General features: G+C 45.7%; 1 protein-coding gene across 2 annotated transcripts in view; it reads right to left on the reverse strand.

Moving 5' to 3' along the window:
- Positions 1–8,060: 8,060 nt before the first annotated feature.
- Positions 8,061–23,085, reverse strand: part of EEIG1 (estrogen-induced osteoclastogenesis regulator 1) — a 44,342-nt gene continuing 29,317 nt past the window's right edge. For both annotated transcript variants that reach the window (XM_050926933.1, XM_050926932.1), the window contains exons 5-12: positions 20,717–20,833; positions 20,106–20,152; positions 17,736–17,890; positions 16,139–16,243; positions 15,626–15,815; positions 15,302–15,423; positions 13,973–14,042; positions 8,061–13,053 (exon numbers count right to left, since the gene is read on the reverse strand). In XM_050926933.1, the coding sequence (XP_050782890.1) occupies positions 13,008–13,053; positions 13,973–14,042; positions 15,302–15,423; positions 15,626–15,815; positions 16,139–16,243; positions 17,736–17,890; positions 20,106–20,152; positions 20,717–20,833 (852 nt within the window). In that variant the 3' untranslated portion in view covers positions 8,061–13,007. The remainder of the gene's footprint in view (positions 13,054–13,972; positions 14,043–15,301; positions 15,424–15,625; positions 15,816–16,138; positions 16,244–17,735; positions 17,891–20,105; positions 20,153–20,716; positions 20,834–23,085) is intronic.

Below are 23,085 nucleotides of genomic sequence, written 5' to 3' on the forward strand. Positions count from 1 at the left end.
AGTGTCTCCATTCTGTGTTTGCACCTAGCACAATGGGGGAATGGTCCATGACCGGTACTCTTAGGTGCTACTGAAATACAAATTACAGCAAACAAAGACGCAATACATCCCCACACGGTAAAAGCCTTCAGATCTCCCTGGTGTTGAAGAGAATCATTTTGGAGTCCCATTATCCGGCAGTACTAGAACCAGCTGCTTCTGCAAGTGATGATGCAGCACGGAGAGGTAGGAAGGGATGCCTACACCTTCTGCTAGATTGGGTAGCGCAGATCTCCTGTCCTATTTGGGAGATGGGGTAAGTTTTCATCCACTGAAAAGAGACAGGCCCTGAGGCCTGAACTCTCATGGGACCTACCGGTTGTTTTGCTTAATCTCCCCTTGAAAGGCACATCAAAGTGAAAAAATCAGCCTCCCACTCCCTGATTAGCTGCTGTTTCCCAACAAGCTGCAAACAGTAACAGGAGGAAGGCCCAAAGCTGGGGAAGAGGCTGGAGAATGCAGAAGGCATTAATTACAGAAGAGCTAACCGACACAAGGAATTATTCCGGGGATTTCCACATTTATGAAAAGAACCAGGGAGGACTGAGTCAGATGCGAAAAGCATCATCATTTCCAGATTGTTTGCTGACGTAGAGCAACGGGCAAGAGGCAGGGAATCTTGAAGGCTAGGAATTACTCACTGCCACACAAGACTTCATTTCAATGCTACGCCAGGCCTTGCAAACTGGATATTAATTTAAAGTGTTTGAAAAGCCTGAACAAAATATTTACTTCCAAAGGAAACCAGATTGTGCTGTTGGCTGGAACACACGATCACTCTGTGCACTGGTGCATACAAGCTGAATATTTCATCCTGGGCTATCTCCCATTAGGGCCCTGAGTTTCTTAAATATAAAATAGTCTTGAAACGAAAACCCAGCTGGAAATGTAGTTAGAGGGTTCCAAAAAAGCCCATTTTTTTTCATTTATGATTTGATTGAGATCCTTTCATGGACCACAGTCCACCTTCTCCTTCCAAGTGTTGAAAAATCCTATTATGCTGTGGGAACTGGCTGAGGTATGTGGCAAACCAAAACAGCCAAAAAAGCCCATGTTGAAACAGCAGATCAGCAGCTAGATAACAATCACTGAATTCTCTGTAGCCATGAAGGATGCATTTCTATTTAACCTACAATCTAATTGTTTGACGTTGTTTGTTCACTCATGAAGTGATCTATTGAGAATCTAGGGAGTTTACAGCCAATGCTGATTTAAGAGTTTGCTCTATTTAGCACAGAGGTGTGTAGAGATTTAATTAATCTCCCTGACTAGGTTATGATGAGTGATCAGACAGTACATCACAAGTCTGTCTAGATTCTAGGACAGGGGTAGGCAACCTGCGGCACTCGAGCTGATTTTCAGTGGCGCTCACACTGCCCAGGTCCTTCCCACCGGTCCGGGGGGGCTCTGCATTTAATTTAATTTTAAATGCAGCTTCTTAAATATTTTAAAACCCTTATTTACTTTACATACAACAGTAGTTTAGTTATGTATTATAGACTTATAGGAAGAGACCTTCTAAAAATGTTAAAATGTATTACCATGCGAAACCTTAAATTAGAGTGAATAAATGAAGACTTGGCGCACCACTTCTGAAAGGTTGCCGACCCCTGTTCTAGGACAAGTAACTGATCATTGGTAGGGTGCCGTCAGCGTAGTGGATGTGAACTGACTGCTTTTCAAACATCCTGCTGACTTGAGAAAAGAACTTCATTCAAATCCAGAAACTTCTCTTATTAACAGTGAACTCTACTTCATATCCTTCTGAAGACTGTTTTATGACTTCAGAACAGCTCCTGGCCAGGAGACCAAATCCAGCAAGAACACTGGCTGGGCCATAACCTTGCTCACCTTATTTAGCCAAGGTGAGAAATCTGCCACTCACAAAAAGCGAGGTGGGGGTGGAGGCAACTGCCAATGATTAGCAGGGTTTAAAGTAATGTTTGTAAAGGGTTTTGAGGATAAATCTCTACCTGTTGTTGCAAGAAACCAGATTAAATGCTCTTATGTGTAGATAAGAATCAAATGAGCCACCTCCCTCCCTAAAAATGTTAAATGTTGAAAGCCCTTCCTTCCTGAACTGGAAAGTCACAAATGCCATGGAATTTGGCTGGATTGCAATTTGGCTCCGAAGACTTGAGGAAGGAATCTAAGTTTGCACATTCCAGTTTCTAATTGGACTCCATTCCTGATTCCTTCTTGCCTGCTCTTGCTGGGCCTTAGGGCTTGTCTAGATGGGGGAAACTTCCTGGTGTAGCTAGAACAGAATAACTGTTCCTCCCTAGCTGTTCTGGTAGAACTGCCCTGGTGGACACGATTTCAAAATAAAAAGTTATTTTATTTCAGACTAATTACTTCATTTCCAAATGGCTCTTCTCCAGAACAGTGGCCCCAGCCCAGGCAATTGTTCTGGAATAGCTACAGCAGATTATTCCACTGTACCTGTGCCAAGTAGTTTCTCCCATGTAGACAAGGACATATTCACAGCAGCACCAGGGCCTGGCTTCCTAGAAAGAAGCTAAAATGATGGGACTGAGAAAGGACTTGCTCCTTGTGGTTTTCACCCTTCTCCAGATTGTGTCTCTGATAGACCAGGGGAAGCTAGGGACCCTTTCCCCTCTCCCAAGAGAGGGCATTTGTAAACACTGCAAAGAGAAGGAGAACAGGCTATTGGATGCTGTGGAGCTGGAAGCCAGAAATGCCTCAGCTCCGGCTGGGAGAGTGAGCTACAAACAGCCACCCAGTTAGTCTCCCCAGCCATACAATGCAGAACAGACTCAGACTGAAAACACCTGCTGTAAATCCATTTGCTACATTCATAGATTTGAAAAGTCAACAAAGAGTAAGGGCATGTCTACACCGGCACTTTACAGCGCTACAACTTTCTCGCTTAGGGGGGTGAAAAAACACCCCGAGTGCAGCAAGTTTCAGTGCTGTAAAGCACCGGTATAGACAGTGCACCAGCGCTGGGAGCTACGCCCCTCGTGGAAGTGGGGTTTTAAGTGCTGCCATGGCCAGTTGCCAGTGTAGATTAGCCCTGAGATATAGCAATCCTTCCGGCAACGTCCCAGCAGGGGGACAGGCTGGCACAGCAACAATAACACAAACACAAGTCAGTGGCCAGCCTCCTAGGAGGAAGGTCAGCCTTATGGTTAAGGCAAGGCACTTAGGCGTGGCAATACTGAGTGACACGGTGTGATGTGTCGGTGTACCCCATAAGGCTTCATGGGAATATTCTTATGAATATGAGTGATATAACTGGAAAGTTTTAAGTTACATATGCCATGTAACATCTCTATAAAGGTTACGATCTACTGAATCTATTCATCCTATTTGTATGCATGCATCATTTTTGTATTCAAAGTTATTAATATTGGCTGGGCAATAGCTTGATTTTTAAGTAGCCTTTGTAAAATATTTGGTCAGCTTCTTGAGAAAGGAATATGCAAATTAAGTGCCCAATCAAGAAGCACTTAAGGGACAATGGATCTTGGGAGGCTCCAATCCACATAAGAAGTCTACATGAGGCTGTTCAAGGTAGCAGGTAAGCCATGGCTGCTGCCTGTGAAAACTGAGTCATGCATGGACATGTGACTTGCCAATGTGACTCCAAAACACCATCTTGGAGCTGGACTTTGCATAGAAGAGAGGAGGGGGTTTCCACCCACAAGAGAAATTCTATTTAAACCTGTGGGAGACCCCTCCATTTTGTCTTCAGCTGGCTAAAAAGAGATAGCCTCTCCACCCCCAAGGATACCTGAAAGAGACTGGAATAAAGGACAATAACTACATGGGGTGTGAGTGATTGCTGGACCTAGATTAGCAGGAGACTAGCTTGTAAAAGGAAGCTTAATGGAACTGGTGAGGTTTTATCTGTATTCAGTTTTCTTAGACAGACTTGTGTGTTCTATTTTATTTTACTTGGTAATTTACTTTGTTCTGTCTGCTACTACTTGGAACCACTTGAATCCTACTTTCTGTATTTAATAAAATCACTTTTTACTTATTAACCCAGAGTATGCATTAATACCTGGGGGGACAAACAGCTGTGCATCTCTCTCTGTTATACAGGATGAACAATTTGAGTTTACCTTGTATAAGCTTTATACAGGGTAAAACAGATTTATTTGGGGTTTGGACACCATTGGGAGTTGGGCATCTGAGTGTTAAAGACAGGAACACTTCTGTAAGTTGCTTTGTTAAGTTTGCAGCTTTGGGACACGTGGTTCAGATCCTGGGTCTGTGTTGGAGCGGACTGGTGTGTCTGGCTCAACAAGACAGGGTGCTGGAGTCCCAGGCTGGCAAGGAAAGCAGGGGCAGAAGTAGTCTTGTCACATCAGTTGGCAGTTCCTAAGGGGGTTTCCTGTGATCCAACCCATCACATTAGGCACCCAGAAAAATCACAGGACCCCCTCTGCAATCCATAAAGCCCAAGCTTGGACACTAGGCACCCTATACAATGAAGGGAGGTGGGAAGAGGCACACCCTTCTAGTCTGACCTCCTGTGTAACACAAGCCATAGAGTTTCCCCAAAATAATTCCCAGAACAGATCTTTTAGAAACAAACGTCCAGGCTGAATTTAATAATAGTCAGTGATGAGGAATCCACCATGACCCTTGATAAATTTTTCAGTGGTTAATTACGCTGTTAAAAATTTACATTATATTTCCAGTCTGAATTTGTCTAGCTTCAACTTCCAGACATTGGATCGTGTTAGACCTTTCCCTGCCAGACCGAAGAGCCTATTAAATATTTGTTCCTCCATGTAGGTACTTCTAGATGCCAATCAAGTCATCCTTTAACCTTCTCTTTGTTAAGCTAAATAGGTTGAGCTCCTTGAGTCTATTGCTCTAAGGCAGGCTTTCTAATCCTTTCATCATTCTCCCGGCTCTTCTCTGAGACCTCTCCGATTTATCAACATCCTTGAATCGTAGGCACCAGAACTGGACATAGGATTCCAGCAGTATCAAATATAGAGGTAAAATAACCTCTACTCTTACCCTAGATTCTTGTTTATGGATCTCAGGATCCCATTAGCTCATTGGGCCGGAGTCCGAGAGAATGACAAAAGAGGGAAATAATCCTTCCTCTCCCCCACCTTTTAAATGTCTTGTCTATTTGGACTGTACCGTCCTTTGTGCAGACACTTAGGAAGTGTATATGCATTGCTGCACTCTGCCCTACTCTGCTGAGCCTACCACAATGGCATCCTTATCTTCAGGCCTCTATGTACTTCTGCACTACAAATAATCATGTGCTAAATTAAACAGGCACCTAAAGTACAAATCTACAGATTACAGCATCCGCTGCAGGGTGGGGATACATTAGTGCATGTTTGCACAGTGCTCTAGGGACTAGGTTAAGAACTCTGGTGCTGCTGTTGAAATATGGGCAAATGCCTGACCTAGAAAGCAAACAGAGCAGAATTTGCCTTGCTCCCGTCTCAATCTTGGCTCACACCCCCGAGTGCCAGCGGTGAATTTCCCTTTGTTAAACAGTTCTCAAAATGCAGCAGTCAGGGTCTTAAAAAAGGGCCAAGGCTTCTTCCAGCACTGGCCTTTATTTGCTCAGGGTTAACAGGTTGATCTAGTTTCAATACCCACAAACACCTGGTCTTTGTCAGCCTTCTGACATCTTGAAACTGATTGGATTAAAATCAGCTCATTCTGCCAACACTAAGTAATCTATGTAACCAGAAGAATGCATCCTACATCACATGAATGCAGTTTCCGCATGCAATTCCCCACCCCACAGGGTGGATAAAAATTGATGCTTTTTTTTTTTTTAAATAAAAAAGGTTTTATTTAAATTGGATTTTAAATGTTATTTAAATTATAATACTTTTAAAAAAATAAACCAGTTTAAAATGAATTTGAAGTTAATACAAAATATATTAAGGCCTAAACATCTCTTTAAACATTTAAATAAATAAGTAGGCTGAATCCATGAGTCTCTGTAAAACATTTTGAGTTCAAGGCTGCTTTTCTATGTAAAGAAAGAACCTAGAGAAAAACATTAACTTTGGAGGTCAATTTTTAGAGAATGGGTCATGTGCGGTATTAAGGGCTTGATCATGGGAGAGGGCGCTCAGGGGCTGTGCTACTGGTTGCAAGAGATTGGCAAAGTCATTGGGACCCAGCCTCTAACACCATCGTGTATTGCATGAGGATCATCCGCTGAGTCTACCTGGGTGGTCTCATATTCTTATTTGATAGCTCTTCCCTACCTGAGCTCTGATTGGCTTAGTTCTCAAATTATGAATATTTACGACTCCACTCAGTCGCCATTTGCCAACGTGCTAAAACTGTATAATTAATAAAAATCTGAAAAGATGAAGCTACATAATTGCTAAGTAAATGGATGTAGTTACAGTGTACTTGCCTGGGGAGCAAAAAGATGCACCAAATCAAGTGTAAAGGTGCCAGGTGCCTGTCGTTGTAAATCAACATATTTTAATGTTTATCATCCAATGAGAACGCTCCATTCTTTAGAAAATAACTGAAATACAAATGGAAAAGTTGTTCAGAATCTGATTTAAATAAAGGCTTTCCACTGGGTGGTTTAAATCACCTGGATTTAAAATCAGTCCACCCCTGCGAGGAAGAAATAGAAAAGAAAGAGCTGTCTTGCATGGCTCACAAGCAGCCAGCTGAAAGTTATTAATAGTGCTGGATGGAAGCCCACTGGGCAAACGAGGAAATATATGGGGTGGGATTTAAAAGATTCAGGTATTTGATAGAGAGACTTTTTGGGGAGGATGAAGCAAAACGCAGGATGCCAAGTTTAACCAGCGTGCAGCTCCAAGCAGATATCTTGGAAAGGGTGCAGGTTGAGTCTCTCTGCTACAGCAAGGGTTCTCATCTCTCTCTGGCTGGCACTACCCCTCCCATGTGCAATCTCACAACCACCCTGTGGTGGCTACAGCCATAACCTTCATGGAAGGGGAATACTGGGGCCAGGTCTATGCTACAAAGTTTTGTCAGTATAGGTGTCTGGTTTCAGAATAGCAGCTGTGTTAGTCTGTATCCGCAAAAAGAACGAGAGTACTTGTGGCACCTCAGAAACTAACAAATTTATTTGAGCATAAGCTTATGCTCAAATAAATTTGTTAGTCTCTAAGGTGCCACAAAAGTACTGCTGTTCTTATAGCTATGTCTAACTCTCTCATCCCCCCAGCCAACAGATATGCTGGCAAATCCAGAAGAGAGCTTCGGTGGGCCCAGCTATTGTCCTCAGGACGGTGGTGTTACCATGCAGCAGAAAATCTCCTATCGGCACAGGCAGCTTTACGCTAGGGGGCTCTGCCTGTACAGCTGTATCACCAAAACCTGGGTCGCGTGTAGACTAGCCTAGCCCTCTGAAGCTGTTTAAATAGATTCCTGGCTTCTCTGCGGTTCAATTGAGAGACCAGAACCATGCGTCAGCCAGATCGCTGCAGATGGCCAGCAGATGCTCCACGGACCAGATTCTGGAAACCTCTGCCTGTTGTCTTTTCTGACAAAAGCAGCAGTCAATGCAGGCACACAGGGTGAAGCTGGCCAGCCCCGGATCAAACACTATTTTTTCCTGTGCTGGGCAAAATGGTGGGAATTGCCTCAATACAGACCAAACTTCCTTTGCATGTCTTGCTCAGGCACTTAAAGCAAGATCTACTTTGCATCTTTCTTGTATTTTTCTTCGAGACTGGGAAATCCTGCCCCCCCATTTCAGGTGATCCACTCCATATTGGGTGTTGGGGCTTGTGGTGTTTGCAACCTTCTCGATTTCCCTTCCTACCCACTTCCAGTAATTAAGTCAAGGGACGGAGAGCCCTGCTAAATAAGCCTTTCATAGCTTAGCTGCTGTCCCAGAATTCATGGAGGGATTCCATAGGTCAATTATTTCTATTCAGTGACATGTAGGAGCTCACTGTGCTAGGTACTGCACATGCACAGCTTCGCTTTCATCAGCAAGGAGATTAAGAATCCCCAGGATGCATTGGGGGTGGGGGAGTGCGGGAAACAAGCCAAAGATCAATAAGTGAAGTACCAAAAAAACCTTTATTTTCCCCAAAACCATAACATTTGACATTATAGTGATTTCCTCTTATATTTGTTATTTCTCTACATTAGGAACCAGATACAGAAAATACAGACACGATCTGCTGAATCAAAGACAGCACAGCATTCCATTAGAAAAGAAACAAAAACTAGAGGAGCAAGATAAAAAATGGTGAAAAATAGTCATTCCCTCCAGCCCATAAACTTTCTGTGAATCATCATTAAAATAGAGCCGTGGAAGTAGCTTCTTTCTCCACGCACTTCTGCTTTGTGAAAAAAAAAATTAGATTTTCTCTTCTTTAGATTTCAAAGTAAAAAAAAACGTTAAATTCTCTTTCAAGCCATTTTGGACGTTTGCATAGACCCATTCCCTTTCCAAAAATATCTGTAATCTCTCTCTATAGCATCTGAATATAAATCGAGTGCGCTTCTCTTCTGATCACTGAGCTCAATTCATGTTCAAGAGAAACAAAAACAATCTCCCCTTTCCCCTCACATGAAAAAATATGGGCTTTAAACAAACATTTTCTTATGCTCTCAAGACAAGGAAGAGGATCAGCTGCACCTCCAGCTCAAACCTTCCAAGTTCCTGTGATTTCCCAGGTTTTCTACGCTCACTCCTACCCACTGGGAAGCAGCAACAGCTCCATAAAGCTGCGGAGGAGACTGGGTTAGGACTGCAGAGGAGGGCTGATGGAAAATGCAGCGTGGGGGATGGGGACTGGACTTTGCAGGATCAGCCCATTAGGTAGAGGTGCCGGCTTGTAAGAACCACAAAAACTCGCTACCGGGCGCAGCGTTTGTGGGAACAGGCCCATAGAGATCAGCCCTGTCTACAGGACTGAGTCACTGGAGCAGCAACTCCCTCAGCTTGAGATTGGGGGAGAGGAGAGGAGCAATGAATTAGTTAGCAGCTCCTGAGGTAAGGCAGCAAGGGAAGAGGGTGGGGAAGGTTTGCTCAGCTCCCTCTCCCCAGGAGGGGAGCCTTTCACCTGGGCACTCTAGTCTCACGCGTACCTGGAGTGAAGTTTCCCAGAGGGTGGTGAGTGCAGAGTCCAGCTGCACAACCATGAATTTAAAACGACGCAATAAAATAAAATCAACCCCTCCTATTACATTTTAATGCAACAACTTTCTTCAGATCTCAGCCCAGTTCAAAACACTCTAAAAACCAAAACAAACATTTAAAAGGGCTAAACTTTCCCTCGGGGGGGAGACACTAAGAAACCGGCTGTCCTTAAATCATCAGGACAGCATGAAAGCTCCCATTTAAAGTGCCAGTCACAGAGAAACTGGAGGCATTAGGTCATCCCTTCCCCATTCTCATTCCCACCCAGAGCAGAGCCGAGCCAGTCTCCTTCCCTGACTCATTTGGGGGCTACGCCAAGTCATGATCTGCCCTTCCCCAGATAATTCTTCAGTTTATGGTTTCTTTAAAAAAGTTAGTAAAAAAAGATATTAGGCTGAAGACCCCATGTTTTGCAGTGGGCTTCCAAATAGAAAGGTCTTGAAATGTTAATCTGTTGTAATGGGGAATCCCGTCCATTCCAACTTGGCCCTGGGGACTGAGGGCAGGGGAGCAGGGAATCCAGCTCTGCTCCCCTGGGTCAGCCCAGCTTAACCATCCTGCTCTCCTGCACCAGAGACCAGGGCTGACACCATTGATCAAGGATGCAAAATCTCACCAAAGGGCCCTTTCCTTGCCTAGTTCACTTCTGGATCCCCTGAGAAGGGGACAATTGGGGGAGGAGGAGTTACCTCCCTTAACCCCCCTGGAATAAAATACCAATGAAACAACGACAACACCAGCCTGCTGGGTTTATAAAAATTCAATAAACTTCAAGGAAAAAAAAACTTGGAAATTAACCAGTGGTTTAAGTTTGACAAACTCGCAAAATATTCTTCAGCATCCCAACTAGCAACTAATACCAGCAATGCCATGAGGAAAAAAGTGCTTGCAAGATACAAAGCTTCCAGCCAGGCAGCAGACCTGCTGCCCAGATGATCCCAATGCCTCTTCAGCCTCCCTCTGTGCTCCAAAGTACACATGCAGCACCAGGCTGCGGGACTGTTGGGCATCACTTGTGAGGGAGGATGCGAAGCTGGAATTTGGTGTGGTATGCAGAAGGACAACTCCTCCCTGGGCCCTGTTCTGAACAATCAAAGGTTAGCTGTACTCACTTGTTCCACATGACTAGGGCTGCTCTCTTACTCAAAACAGGAGGGGTCTGAGCTAAAAGTTGCTAACAGACCAACATCTACAAACTCATCAACCACTACCAGGGAACAAAACCAAGAGGCACAAAAACTGTCAAGATTTAAACAGCAGAGCACTGAACTGCTACAAAGCCAGAGAGAGCAATCTACAGAAAGGCTGCAGCTCTCCAACATCTCAGGATCAGAGTTTAGGGTTGCTTGCCGGCCTGGTGACGGGGGAGGACACAGTTTCTTGACAGCTAACCTGCTCCTCCTTTTGTCTCCCTCGAAGGAGCTATTTCTCCCTTTATCCCAAAGAGTGTTTTGTGACATGTCACAGCAAACGGCCCCTCCCACACAAGTTACCTCTCTTGCCAGCTGGAGCCCAGAACAAAGGCTCTTGGTTCCCAGCCATTGCTGGAGTAACAAGCAAGATGGACACCAGAGGGAAGCAGCTAAACTGACCTGGCTTTGGACTCATTCCTGTGTTACTTGTCTCCTCTCAAGTCCTTGAAGTGCTGCTGGAAGGCTGCAGGAATTTAGGAGCCGGTTTCCAGGAGTGCTGCATGCCCACCATTCACCCATCGCTCCCGTTATATTCAGAAGGCTCTGCACCATAGAGTGCCTTTGCCCACAGGGAAAGCAGTGTGAAGTACTGCTGGAGGGGCGCTGTGCCAGCCGACCCAGCCTCTCCGGCAGCAGCTCTGGAGGGAGAGGCAACTAACTAATTCTCCCCCTTCTCCAAACCTTTGGAATCCTAAACAGCGCAGACCCAGCCCTACCTAAGCCAGCTCGACATCTCACCAACCTGGTGCCAACCCGAGCGGAGAGGCGATTATGATTAAAATATAGGCAAGAGCGAAAGGGCCTTGGCTTTGGACAGAGTTGGTCCAACCAGCTCTTTCCCACGTTCAACCAGAAGGTTTGATGGGCCTAGGCCACAATTAGTTAATTCTCTCTGAGGGGAAGGTAGGTGGGCAAAAAAAAGTGCCCCTCAGATGCTGTCTGCACAGCTACAGTACACAAGGAGAGGGACTGGCAGGTCTGTGGCATGAATAGCTAGAGCCAACCTTGCTATGCTGCTCACAGAATCCTCCCCATCCAAGCCTCCAGTGCTAGTCAGATTAGAAATCCAGGCCCCTTCAGTCTTGCAATCTTCTGTGGAATAGCCTTTCTCAGCAGCTCATCTACGTGCGTTCTAGTTACCCTGGGACACAACCTTTAGTCCTGAAAAAAGCCTGGCCATAATTAAGAATTTGAAAAACAAAAAACGATCCATTACCAATTTCTTCTTCCTGCTAAAATGGGACAGCGTGTTGTGAGAGCAATAGGATATGTGCACACGCATGTGTGTAGCCAGTGACCTGGAGTGTGCTGTTAGTCAAAGTGCATGGCTGCTGAGTGCTACTACAGAACAACAGCAAAAAAGGAACGGGCACCACACAGAAATAGCTTATAGGCTGAAAGCATCTGTACAGAAAAGGCTGCAAATGCAGCCTGCAGCCAACCCAAGGCAGGAGCCTGTATAGATCCTCACCTGTAGTTCAGCTGCCGGGAGAAATCTACAAGTGGGAGTTGAAAAAGGCTCACCTCTTTTCTGCCACATCGAATGTTTGAAGTTAATGTCTGAAAGCTCAAACATGAAAAGATCAACCAAGAAGACCAGTTGTAAGCCTGTCAGAACCAGAGTTCACGTCAGGAGCGGAGGAGAATGGCTACTGTGGCTAGTGCAGCAGGAGGGCTCCACTCCAAAGTAGAGGAGATTTAGCCATTTCTTTCTGCATTAGTCAAAGCTGCTCCCCAACATAGGAGGGGACTGACTTGACAATGGCTCCCTTCTCACATGGCACGAAGGGCCAACCAGAAACAGTTCCCTCACTGGCTCTGGTTGGGAAAGACAACCGTTTAGCCACCCTTGCCATGACGGAAGAGATCATCACAACCAAATTACACACCCTGTTCTGGGCACATATGGAATTTCTAAAGTGCTCCTGCTAATACCAACTGATGAAAGTGGCCTCCCATGCCCAGCAGTGGAAGGCGGTACTGCAGTTAGTGATGCTAACAAGCGATAGCATTTAACCTTTAACATCGAGTTCCATCTCTGTCTGTTCCATTAGTTTTCTGAAATGCACTTTTGGGAAATGGTTTCCTATGAGCAGATGACTGGGGGGGTTGGTTTTTTGGATTCACTGCTCAGTAAAATGTTGCCATCGGAGGTGAAGTTTCCTTGCAATCCACAATGCAGAATCAGTGGAATCAAGTATCCTGCAAGTGGCCAGCTCATTGTTTCGACAAGGAGCTGCTTTCCTGGTTTGTCAGTTCTGGTTTTCCCCTTCAGTGGTTTGAAAAGTTCACAGTGGTACAACCCAATGGTTTGCAGGTACAGGAGTGAAGAAATCCCTAGTAAGGAAGCAATGCGTGGAATGAGGGACTGGGGAAGGGAGGAACATCCTCCAGCAAAGAGAAGGCTTCCAGACAGACCCCTTGGACCTGCAGGGAATTCAGGGGTGTTTCGAAGCACTGGGATGAGTGGGGAGTTAATGCCAAGTCAGGAAAAGTGCACGTTCTGGAGTGGTATGGTCTCGGAGTTCTGCAGTGCAAACGTAAGGGGCGGGGTCTGGAGAAATCCCTTCTGGAATGTTGCATGTAGAGAGGTAACGACTGGCATCCGTGTTGCAGAGGACGGGGTAGGGGGTCTGTTGCCAGCAGGTCTACCCTGTTCTTCACATTTAACGGGTTTCAATCACCACTGGCTCATAAACTCCAGATGAGACCCTGCAGGAGGAGGGGCGGGGGGAGAGAACAAGTTCTTTTATTCATACCTTTAGATTAAAACAGAAGCATCTATGCAGTCCTCAGAGTTCAGGAAGTTTTTCCAAACAATAAAAAAAAATACTGAAAATAGCTAAACCAGCCTGCATAACAAACGCCAGGCAGCCAAATGGCAATCAACATCCCAAAGCTGGAAAGAGAACTGGCTGCAACACACTCTTCCTTCCTGCGAGAGACAGATGAAAGAGGCTAGGCTGAGGACATCTGGAAAGTCTCCAGAGGGGAAGCTGTCTATTGGAGCAGTGAAAGCCGGAGCACTCCAGGGCTCTAGTCACAGCTTTGCCACTGACTTGACGTGGGACTTTGCATTAGGCACTTCACCCCAAGCGCCACTTATCCTGGAGCTTGTGAGGTTTAGCGAATGTAAAAGGCTTTGAGATCCTGTGATGAAAGCATTATGGGAACAGTGTATTTAATAGCATCTCTCCTCAGAGGAAATGAGCTCTGAACAGACATGGGAAAGCATGCAGCTGAGAATGGAGAATGAATTAGGCTTTGCAGTTTTGCTATAATCCAACAGGGGGCAACAAAGTTGCCTGCCTTGAACAGGCTTTGAAAGCAGAGAAAGATAGACCAACCCCGATTGTTCTGTACTTTTACACACCTTCCCTCTGTCCCCATTCTAGCAGCCAAGATCAAATACCCCAGTCAAGCTTCTGCTGAGCTCTGAACACACACAAGCACAGCTGCATCCTGTGACTAAAAGGGATCCCAGGAGTATTAATGTGGGAACAAAGCCATCACGTATCGCACAATCTTCAGAAATCTCTACTCAGGTGAGGTGAAAGTCTCCTAAGCACAAAGAACTAGCTGAGCAATCTTTACAGAGCCCCAGCATCTACCAACCTTTCAGGAGCCATACCTGTTTCCCAGCTGAATCCCACTCAATGTAGTTGTGCCATCTCTGCTCACAAACAACCTCAGGTTACTGTCTGCAGATAGGAGAAGAGGAAGAAAGATAGTAAAATCCACAGTCCCGACAATCCACAGATGTTCCCTATGGTCCATGTTACACAATGCTCAGCTAGGGGAAAAAAATCCATTTTCATTCCGTTTCTGTGAGCGCAGGTGTGTTTACATCTTGCTCTGATGGTTGTGAAGCTTCCTGGAACTCCCTCTCCTCCTTGCTTTAGGAAGATCCCCAGGGCCAATCAGACTTTGGAAGAGTGAGCTTTTAAAAACAAATTTTAATGAATATGGTTTTGATGGCTAGGTTGTTTGTTTTTTTTAAACTTCTAAACCATGTCATGAATGAAGGAGTCCTTAGTATTATTTTAAAAACCCAAACAAAGAGACAAACATTCCCCTGCAGCATTTGCAATCTCATCATTACGCCACTATGGAGGTACCCTGTTCTGTTCTGTCTAGTTTTCCCAGAAAGCGGAGGGCAAATTCATTAAAGAAGCACAATAGCCTGTTTTTAATCACCCAAGCTGACAGAAATGCAAACAGTGAACTGTGTGAGTAATGAACAGCAAATTAGATTAAACTTTAGAGCTCTAGTAAATCTAAGCTGTGGTTTGTATAACAGGCAAGAAAATTAGTTTAAATATTTTTTATTTTAAAAGAGGACTATTTGAAATTTTCTCCTAAACTGACCAACTTTGAAAAACATTGTTCTCAGTTCATTTAAAAAGACTGATAAGGCTTTTTTCCTCCTCTGCAGTATTCGTAAGGGTCTTTTGGTCAGGCCCGAGTGCCAGTACGTTTAAACCCCTCCTTCTTCCCCTCTCTTTGCACACACCTACCCTGCTTCCTTTTCAGCTTTGCTGCTCCTGTTACTGGCAAACTGTTCCTCTTGCACAACATGGGAAAAAGCATGCCCAGGGGCTGCCCCCAGAGCTATGCAGAAGGGTGATGCAACTGAGCAGCAAAACTGACTACACATGAGGTGCTGTCAAAAGTAAACCTGGAAAAGAGAAGGACTGTTTGCCTCCAGCCTCATAGCTTCAATTACTTGTAACAGTAGCAGGTACAAACTGTTTTCAGAAGGAAATGCAGTTTTCACATCAGTGGGGTCCCTTTAAGATATCTGCCACTGAAACTTCCAGCAAGGACTAACAGCAAATTACAGGGGGAGTGGGAGGCAACGTCGGGTGACGCCGGAGTTGGAATTAGAGAGGTTGATGAACGTCGCTAAGGCTGAAAGAGGAGCAGCAAGTCTCCCCTCTGCGCCTTGTACTAATCTCACCTTCAGTATTGCTGACGTCTGTGAAATCCTGACTCTGCATAATTTTCTCCACTATGTCGTCAGCATCAATCCTAGTATCATCCACCCACGTTGGGTGACTCTCCACTGAATCTTTTTTCCTTCTGGGAGGGGAAAAAAGAAAAACAGATTCAGGCCCTGGGGTCACAGACTGCCAGTGCTGTCTGTGTCCCTTAGCTGTAGCCTCTTCCTTTCCGATTATAGCAACAGCAAATCTGAGGCCATAAAGCTAAAGGAAGAGTGAAGGATCCTTTGTTTCTAGGCCTTCCCCCATCTGCAGAGATGATATCTTTATACTGTACCTACCGGGATGATCTATCCAACAGGATGGCTGGTCTTGGGGGGCGAGGTGGCTTGTCTAGTTTGTGGTCCCGCTCTCCCTCAGGACACTCCACTGTCAAACTGAGCCCCCCAGAGGCGCTGCTGCTGGTGGACGTATTCCGGCGGTGAGTCAAATCAGACATACTGGAGGAGCGAGAGTGCTCCGTGCTGTAACCTATGGATAGAGACTCATGACAAACCAAACCTACCATCCCATAGCAACACAGTGCAAAGAGCCAAGTCTCCAGTCAGGGCAGGGAAGCTTCACTGAGGAGGAGAGGAACCTCAATCCACAAAGGCAGAGGATTACACAGATCAGATCTGCAGTCATCACAAAACTGGGAGTTCAGAAGGCAGGCTCGGGAGTGACTCGAAGTCACAGATGTGGCTGTGAATCACTCTCAAAGAAGGAGAGTGCCAAAGGAAAATAGATTTGGAGATCTGAAGACCTGTGCCTTCCTGGACATGGATGCCAAAGTTCAGTAGGTCAACAATTACCAGAGATTTTGGACTGCTGGCTGGCATAACTGGAGTTCCGTGAATGCCCTGAGTGGAATACTTCCTCTGGACTGGACAGATTCTGGTCTGGTTCCTCTGGAACACCTGCCAAACAACAAAGCACTCACATTATCTCAGCCAGCCAGTTCACCACTTCCTGCGGAAAGACTGGATGGGAACATTGTTACACTAGGGCCAGGGAAGGCTGGAACGGTGCACACTTTTTGCTCTACGTTGACTTGCACAGAGCTAGAAGCTGCCAGGGACCATTTATGACAGTAGCCGTGAGAGGCTGTGTCAGAGTAGTCACCCATTCCAGTGGCTGACGGGGTGCCCAACTCTGGAGTTACCAGGGTCCTCCAATCCCTCAAGCCCATGGAGATGATGGGTCATGTCTGAAGCTATTTCGTAAGTAAAAGATACCTTTGAAAAATAGTAAGCCAGCTTGGTGCATGCCATGCAAGAGACCAACTGCTATTTATAGGATCTTCACTACTCAGATGTAAAACAGCCTATGGAGTGCTGTGAAGGCCATAATGCAGGACTAAGTGAAAAGCAACAGAGAGTGGTATAAAAAACAAAAGGGGCAGGATTCTCAAAGCTCCAAGAAAGATGTGACAGGATCCCAACAGGCAGGGAAATGCACCGAGTTTGTGACAGGCTGACAAGAGCAAGGTGGATTGAATCCATCTTTCCCTCATATACATAGGCACAAGTCAGATGTGGGGCCTGAGTCAGAGATGATGGTAAACCTCAGACGGGAACTCAGCCCAAGGGTGAGACTGAAGCAGGACAGACAGATGTATGATATAAAACTCCTTCCTGTTAGCTGCTTTTCCTACTATAACCCCCACTCTTCCACCCTCATCAGGGCAAGTTTCACCATCATTACATCACCTCTGAATATGGCCTGAAGAGTCAGTGCTACCTCTGAATTTCCAGATTTCACCATCCCCACCTGCAAGTGAAAGGGCTGTAAGGAGCATTTTTGGTCTCCTGGGTAAACATGTGAGCCAGGTTTTTTTTTTTTAAAAGGGCTCATTGATGTGAACTGGGTAGTTCCAGATTTTGGTGCACTATGTATCTGTCACAGTATATTTGCAGCCCATTCACTTTAAAGAAGGGAGCCAGGGGAGGCTGCAATGTCCTTGAAAAATGGAAGTCTAAGAACTCTGCTTCAGCAGCTGGAATGAGACCACTAGATCTCAGACCCTGAAACACTAAAGGCTGCGCAGGAACTTTTCTAAACATCAACCTGTGCAAACCTAACAGCAGAGAGGTGAACAGTGTTAAGTGTCACTGAACATAGGAGGAACCACAGTGAGGGCCCCTTAGAGAGGATTGCAAGAAACACATTAAGTCAGTCCCTGGAATGGCTTTATCTCCTCTGTTAACAGAATTACATGTGCTGCCCTTTTATGTTGACCCTGCTTAGCTACATTTAAAAGAGAGAGTCTTACAGGTTTCTTAATTAGCAAAGACACTAGGACTGCTGAGGGCGAGCGTGCAATGCAGAGATTCATTAACCGTCCAAGTGCTTAGTGGAATCCTGGAACAACAAAGTGCTGTATCAGTCCTGAGCACAGCAGGCCTGTACCTGGATTGAGAATGGTGGGTCTCGACTTGGCCTGACGCACTGCTCCAATAGTGGCCGAGCTGCTGATGCTACTGGTAGTCCCCTCGCCTTTACAGGTCAACTGCAGGGAGGAGTCCTGTCCTGGGATGGTGATGGATTTGGCTGTGGAAGGAGGCCTGCAACGGCCAAAAGACAGGACGTGACACAAATTACGCAAGCAGAACTGGCAGCTTGAAGAGGTGACTAACAAAGGGGACCATTCCCTTCCTGCTTCCTTGTGGGGAAGGATGGAAGCCTGCAAGGAGTTTTGTAAGCAGGGAACACTGCAAAACCTTTGCTTTTCTGCTCATTTTCTTACATTAGAAATTCAGGTCTTTGACTAGTTTAGAAGACTACAGTGGCCAGCGAACTAGCAAAATTACTATATAAGTCACTAAAAAAAAACAAAAAAAAACAACAGTCTTTTGTCCTCTCAACTGGTCACTTTAAAAAAATAATCAGACTATTTTATAGATTTTAAGGCCAGAAGGAATCAAAATTCATTCAGTCTGACCTCTGGCATAACGCAGGCCAGAGAATTTCACTCAGTTATCCCTGGATTAAGTCCAATAACTTGTGACTGACTGAAGCATATCTTCCAGAAAGCATCTTGATTTGAAGAGTTCCAGAGATGGAGAATCCATCACTTCCCTTGATAAGTTTTTTCCAATGGCTACTAACCCTTACTATTAACAGCGTGGGCCTTATTTCTAATCTAAATTTGGCTTTAACTTCAAGCCTTGTTATGCCTTTCTGAACTGCCCTTTCGTTTTCGGCATTTTCTCCCTACAAGGTCATTTATACTCTATAATCAATTCACCTCCTCAATGTTTTAGATTAACTAAACAGATTGCACTCCTTTCTTCTCTCCCAGGTCCTCTCCAATTTTTCAACATCCTTCTTAAAACACAGGATGCCAGAACTGTCCACTAATCTAAAATCTTTGGAATCCCCCCGCCAATATCGAAAAAGCGTATTTGGGAAAGGGGGATGAACTCTCCTAGTCTAGATACAGCTTCTCAGTAGAAAAGTGCTTTTACAGGTACAGCTTATACCAGTTCCCCAACCAAAATAAGCTATACCAGCAAATTTTCGCAAGCATAAATCCAACTACACTAGGGCTTCTGCCTATATAAATACATTGTTGAAGTCACATCTGTAACTGACATTACTATAGAGGCAAAAGTTTTAAGTGTGGACTCCAAGAAGCATGCAGCAGAAGTTAAAAAAGAAGAAGTTATTTTGTTGAACAGTCACAGAGAGATGCACATATAGCTCAGTCAAGACTTTCCAACATTACAGTGTAATATATTTGTTGTGGTTTTGATTCACTGTCTTCATGCATTGTCATGACATCACTATGCAAATACTGCAGAACAGTGTTAGGATCTCATACCACAATGATTTTGTGGCTGTCAGAGACCTTGTTTTCAATAGTGAACTCTCTCTCCAATGCCTCAAGATTGATTACCAGTGCTTACAAAAGAACAGGATGGTACAGCCCATATTGAGAGCTGGGGTTTGCTGCTAACACTCTCCAGTGCCTAGCACTGGGGGAAAGGATATCTTCAGTTAAGGTGTACAAACAGATCACAGCACAGACCTGGGGCCATTTCCCATCACCAAAAAAAAAAAAAAAACAAACCATCCTCCAACAAAACCAGTCGGGGAGGGGGATGGACAGAAATCAACACTAAATTCTTGATATTTTTAAGGTTAAAACAGATTTTTTTTTTTAAATTATGCTTCTCTTCTCCATCACAAAGCAGCAAAGAAGCCAAAATGGGAGCACACTTTGGGAAGTCCCCCACATGTCTCCTTTCATGGTTCATCTCACTTGTTCATTTGTAGAGGTTACCATTAATCCCTTAATCCAGTCAGATTTTTTTTTAAATGTACGTAATACATACCACTAACTGGCAGTTCTAAGAAGTCAAAAAGTGACCTTGTACTTGTACCTTCTATCAGTATATCTAAAAATGCTTTACAAACAGCTCTGTAAGCCAAATGTTTTCTCTACTTTACAGATGGGTAAACAAGCACAAAGAAAATAACTGAACTGTCTGTCACCCAGAGTCTTTGGCAGAGCTGGGGACAGAATGCAGGAGTCCAGATTCCCAGTTATAAGCTTTTTTCCTACTGTACTTTTGGGGAAGTTTACTGGTTTATAAAATTGCTTAGGTGATCTGTGGATAAGACGCACAAGATCATGTTTGTACGTCACTGGGCTCTACCAGGGATCGAGGACAGCTCAGGGTGGATAGCCCCACCCTTCAGGGAACAGCTGTGTCTCCAAAAAACACACCAAATGCAACAGGTTCCACAAGAGTGGAAGACGACCCAGCAACTCACGTTTTGAAGCAGGGGTCCCCAGAGAGCAGGGACATTCCAATTGTGACCTATGAGAGAGAGAAATGATACAGGTCATTAGGAACCGCTAATTCCACTCAGCTAGACGGTCATCAATGGAGACTGGGGGCGGGGGGGGGGGGTGATCTAGGAATCAGGAGCTTGCACAGTACTTTGGATCAGCAGGACTGCCTTTCCATCCAACACAAAAGTAAGATTGAGAGATACTGTGGAGCATTATTTTAAGCCACTAGTATCACTATATCCATGATGCATCAGCACCTCCTGCTCAGAAAGATGCGACAGCAGCTCTAATGGTGGACTCAAGACTTTCTTCCAGCTCATGTTTTATCTGCAGATACAGGATGTTATTGGACTGCTACTGTTTAACTGCATACCTGTACACATCAGAATGTCTGCTCTCTATGGAAGTGGGAAACTGTTTATCTATCTCCAGTCTGGCTTTGGGAAGGTGCTTCTCTGCTAAACATCCCTGCCCACAAGGACGCACGTGGGAAGGCTGGGAACAAAGTTCTGTACTACAAATTCAGGCGGGATTTTTGAAGAATGCACTGAACTCTAGGATCTCTTCCATGTGGACACTGACTAGGCACCTTTAGGATGGAGTTATCCTGGCGGGTGTTCTTGGTATCATATCCTTCCAGCAAGCAGCATCGGACAGTGAATCCAGAGCCAGCAAATTCTGCCAGATTCAGATCAGCAAAACCCAGCTGTGGCCAAGAGAAAACAGGGGGAAAAGCTCAATAAAGAGAGAGTGAATCACACACAGAACAAAGGAAGAGAACGTGTTTGTGGTACAGGGCAGATTCCTCTGCAGACCACTATGCCACTGTGGTTACATGTCAGTATCTACTCTCGAGGATGGAAAAGGTCACAATCTTAGGCGAACGTTTCTGAGCCTGCAGGAAGCCCCTGTACGGAGGAAGGAAACACAATGGCAGTTCTGGTGAGGACAGTGTTAACCAGTCTGCGGTTGTTGCATAACCAAGGACGTGGAAGGCACTAGGTCAATGATGTGGAAAAAACAGAATCAACTACACAAACATAAGGCACTCTTTGTACTAGGACAGCCCAGAATGCACTGGAGCCTGCAAGCCAACAGATGAAAGGATATTGTTGTAGATGAAGCTGACACACTGTTTCTGAGAAACAAGAAGGAGACCATCAGAAAAGCAAGCTAGAAGTCACTTTAATTGGAGATATCCAGTTATAACCTCCTCTTTGGCCATGCAGCAAATCCCAGCCGTGCTCTGGTATATGCCCTAGAACAGGGCTGGCCAACTTTTTGGCCTGAGGGCCACATTGGGGTTCCGAAACTATATGGAGGGCTGGGTAGGAAAGGCTGTGCCTCCCCAAACAGCCTGGCCCCCGCGCCCTCCCACTTCCCGCCCCCTGATGACCCCCCCTCAGATACCCTGACTCATCCATCCCCCGCCCCGCTCCTTGTCCTCTGACCATCCCCTCCCAGAACCCCCTGCCCGTGACCGCCCCCCTGGAATTTCACCCCTTATCCAACCCCCCTGCTCCCTGTCCTCTGACTGCCCTGACCCCTATCCACCCTCAGACAGGCCACTCGGGACTCCCATGCTTATTCAACCCCCCCATTCCCCAGCCCCTGATTGCCCCCCCCCGATCCTCTGCCCCATCCAACCGCCCCCTGCTCCCTGTCCCCTGACTTCACCCCGGGGACCTCCTGCCCCTTATCCAACCCCCCGACCACCTTACTATGCTGCTCAGAGTAGTGTGTCTGGCAGCCATGCTGCCCAGCCAAAGCTGGGCATGCTGCCGCTCTGCTTGGCAGGAACGTTCCGCTTCACCACCCAGAGCGCTGCCCGCGTGGTGGCATAGCTGTGGGGAAGGGGGGACAGCAGGGAAGGGGCCAGGGGCTAGCCTCCCTGGCCAGGAGCTCAAGGGCCGGGCAGGATGGTCCCGTGGGCTGGATGCAGCCCACTGGCTGTAGTTTGCCCACCTCTGCCCCAGAGCTTAGCCATTTTGATGGGGTGCACCTGGAACTTCGTTTCCTCACACCCTTAGTGGTTAGCCAGCCAACAGAAAGTTTGATAGATAGGAAGGAAAAGGAATGTTTTAGGAGATTTTTAATTATGGCCTCTCTAAATCTTAGTTCTTTTAATAAACTAGACAAGAAAAGGACACAGGTGAGTGAGAATGCAAAACAAACTGCAAGCAGAGCTGATAGGAAGGAAAGCAAAATCAGATACATGATACAAGTGTGTTGACAGGAGAACATACAAGAACCTGAACCAAAAAGCAGCAGTGATGTTACTCTGCACTCCTGGTCCTTTGAAGATTATGAACACAGTCTAGGTGAGGGGGTCAATCAAAGAAGCCAATAGGACAGTTCACGTTCTCTGCACTTTCGGGTGAAAAGTTTTCTCCTTGACACATTCAGCCCAATCAGTCAGAACCAGCTGCAGTCTCTGCCCTTTCCCTGTGCTTGAGCAAGTTACACAGCCCCACAGCGAGGAGGGAAAAGCTTGGCACTCTTCGATGGGTAGGCCCCACTCTCTCACAGGGAACACAGACGTTGTTACAACATACACTGCAATACAGGTCTGGGGTAGTTGATTTTCCCTGAGGAGGGAGCACAGACCTTAATTACAAAGAAAACTATCTGGCAGCATTCATGGTAACGTTTTCTGATCTTGTGGGGGGTTTTCCGGAACTGAAAACAGTTGAGTAGGGCTCAGTTTAGAATTCCCCTGTTTTTAATCCGACTCTTACCTCTTGGCAAGCAGAAACTCCACCCTTCCATGCTGGCCAGCAGCTCAACAAGCGAAAGGGACAATGCTATTCCTTCTGCTGTTTGAATCACAATGATGACTCAAGTTCATCAGTACTTTTTCCCCTGACAATTTTTAAAATCGATGTTCCATTTGCAACCCGGGACAGGGCAGCAAAATGCAGGTATGCCCTGCTAGAATGTCTTGGACCAGTGAATTAT

The sequence above is a fragment of the Gopherus flavomarginatus genome, chromosome 17 (genome assembly GCF_025201925.1).
Source record: "Gopherus flavomarginatus isolate rGopFla2 chromosome 17, rGopFla2.mat.asm, whole genome shotgun sequence".
NCBI lineage: Eukaryota > Metazoa > Chordata > Testudines > Testudinidae > Gopherus > Gopherus flavomarginatus.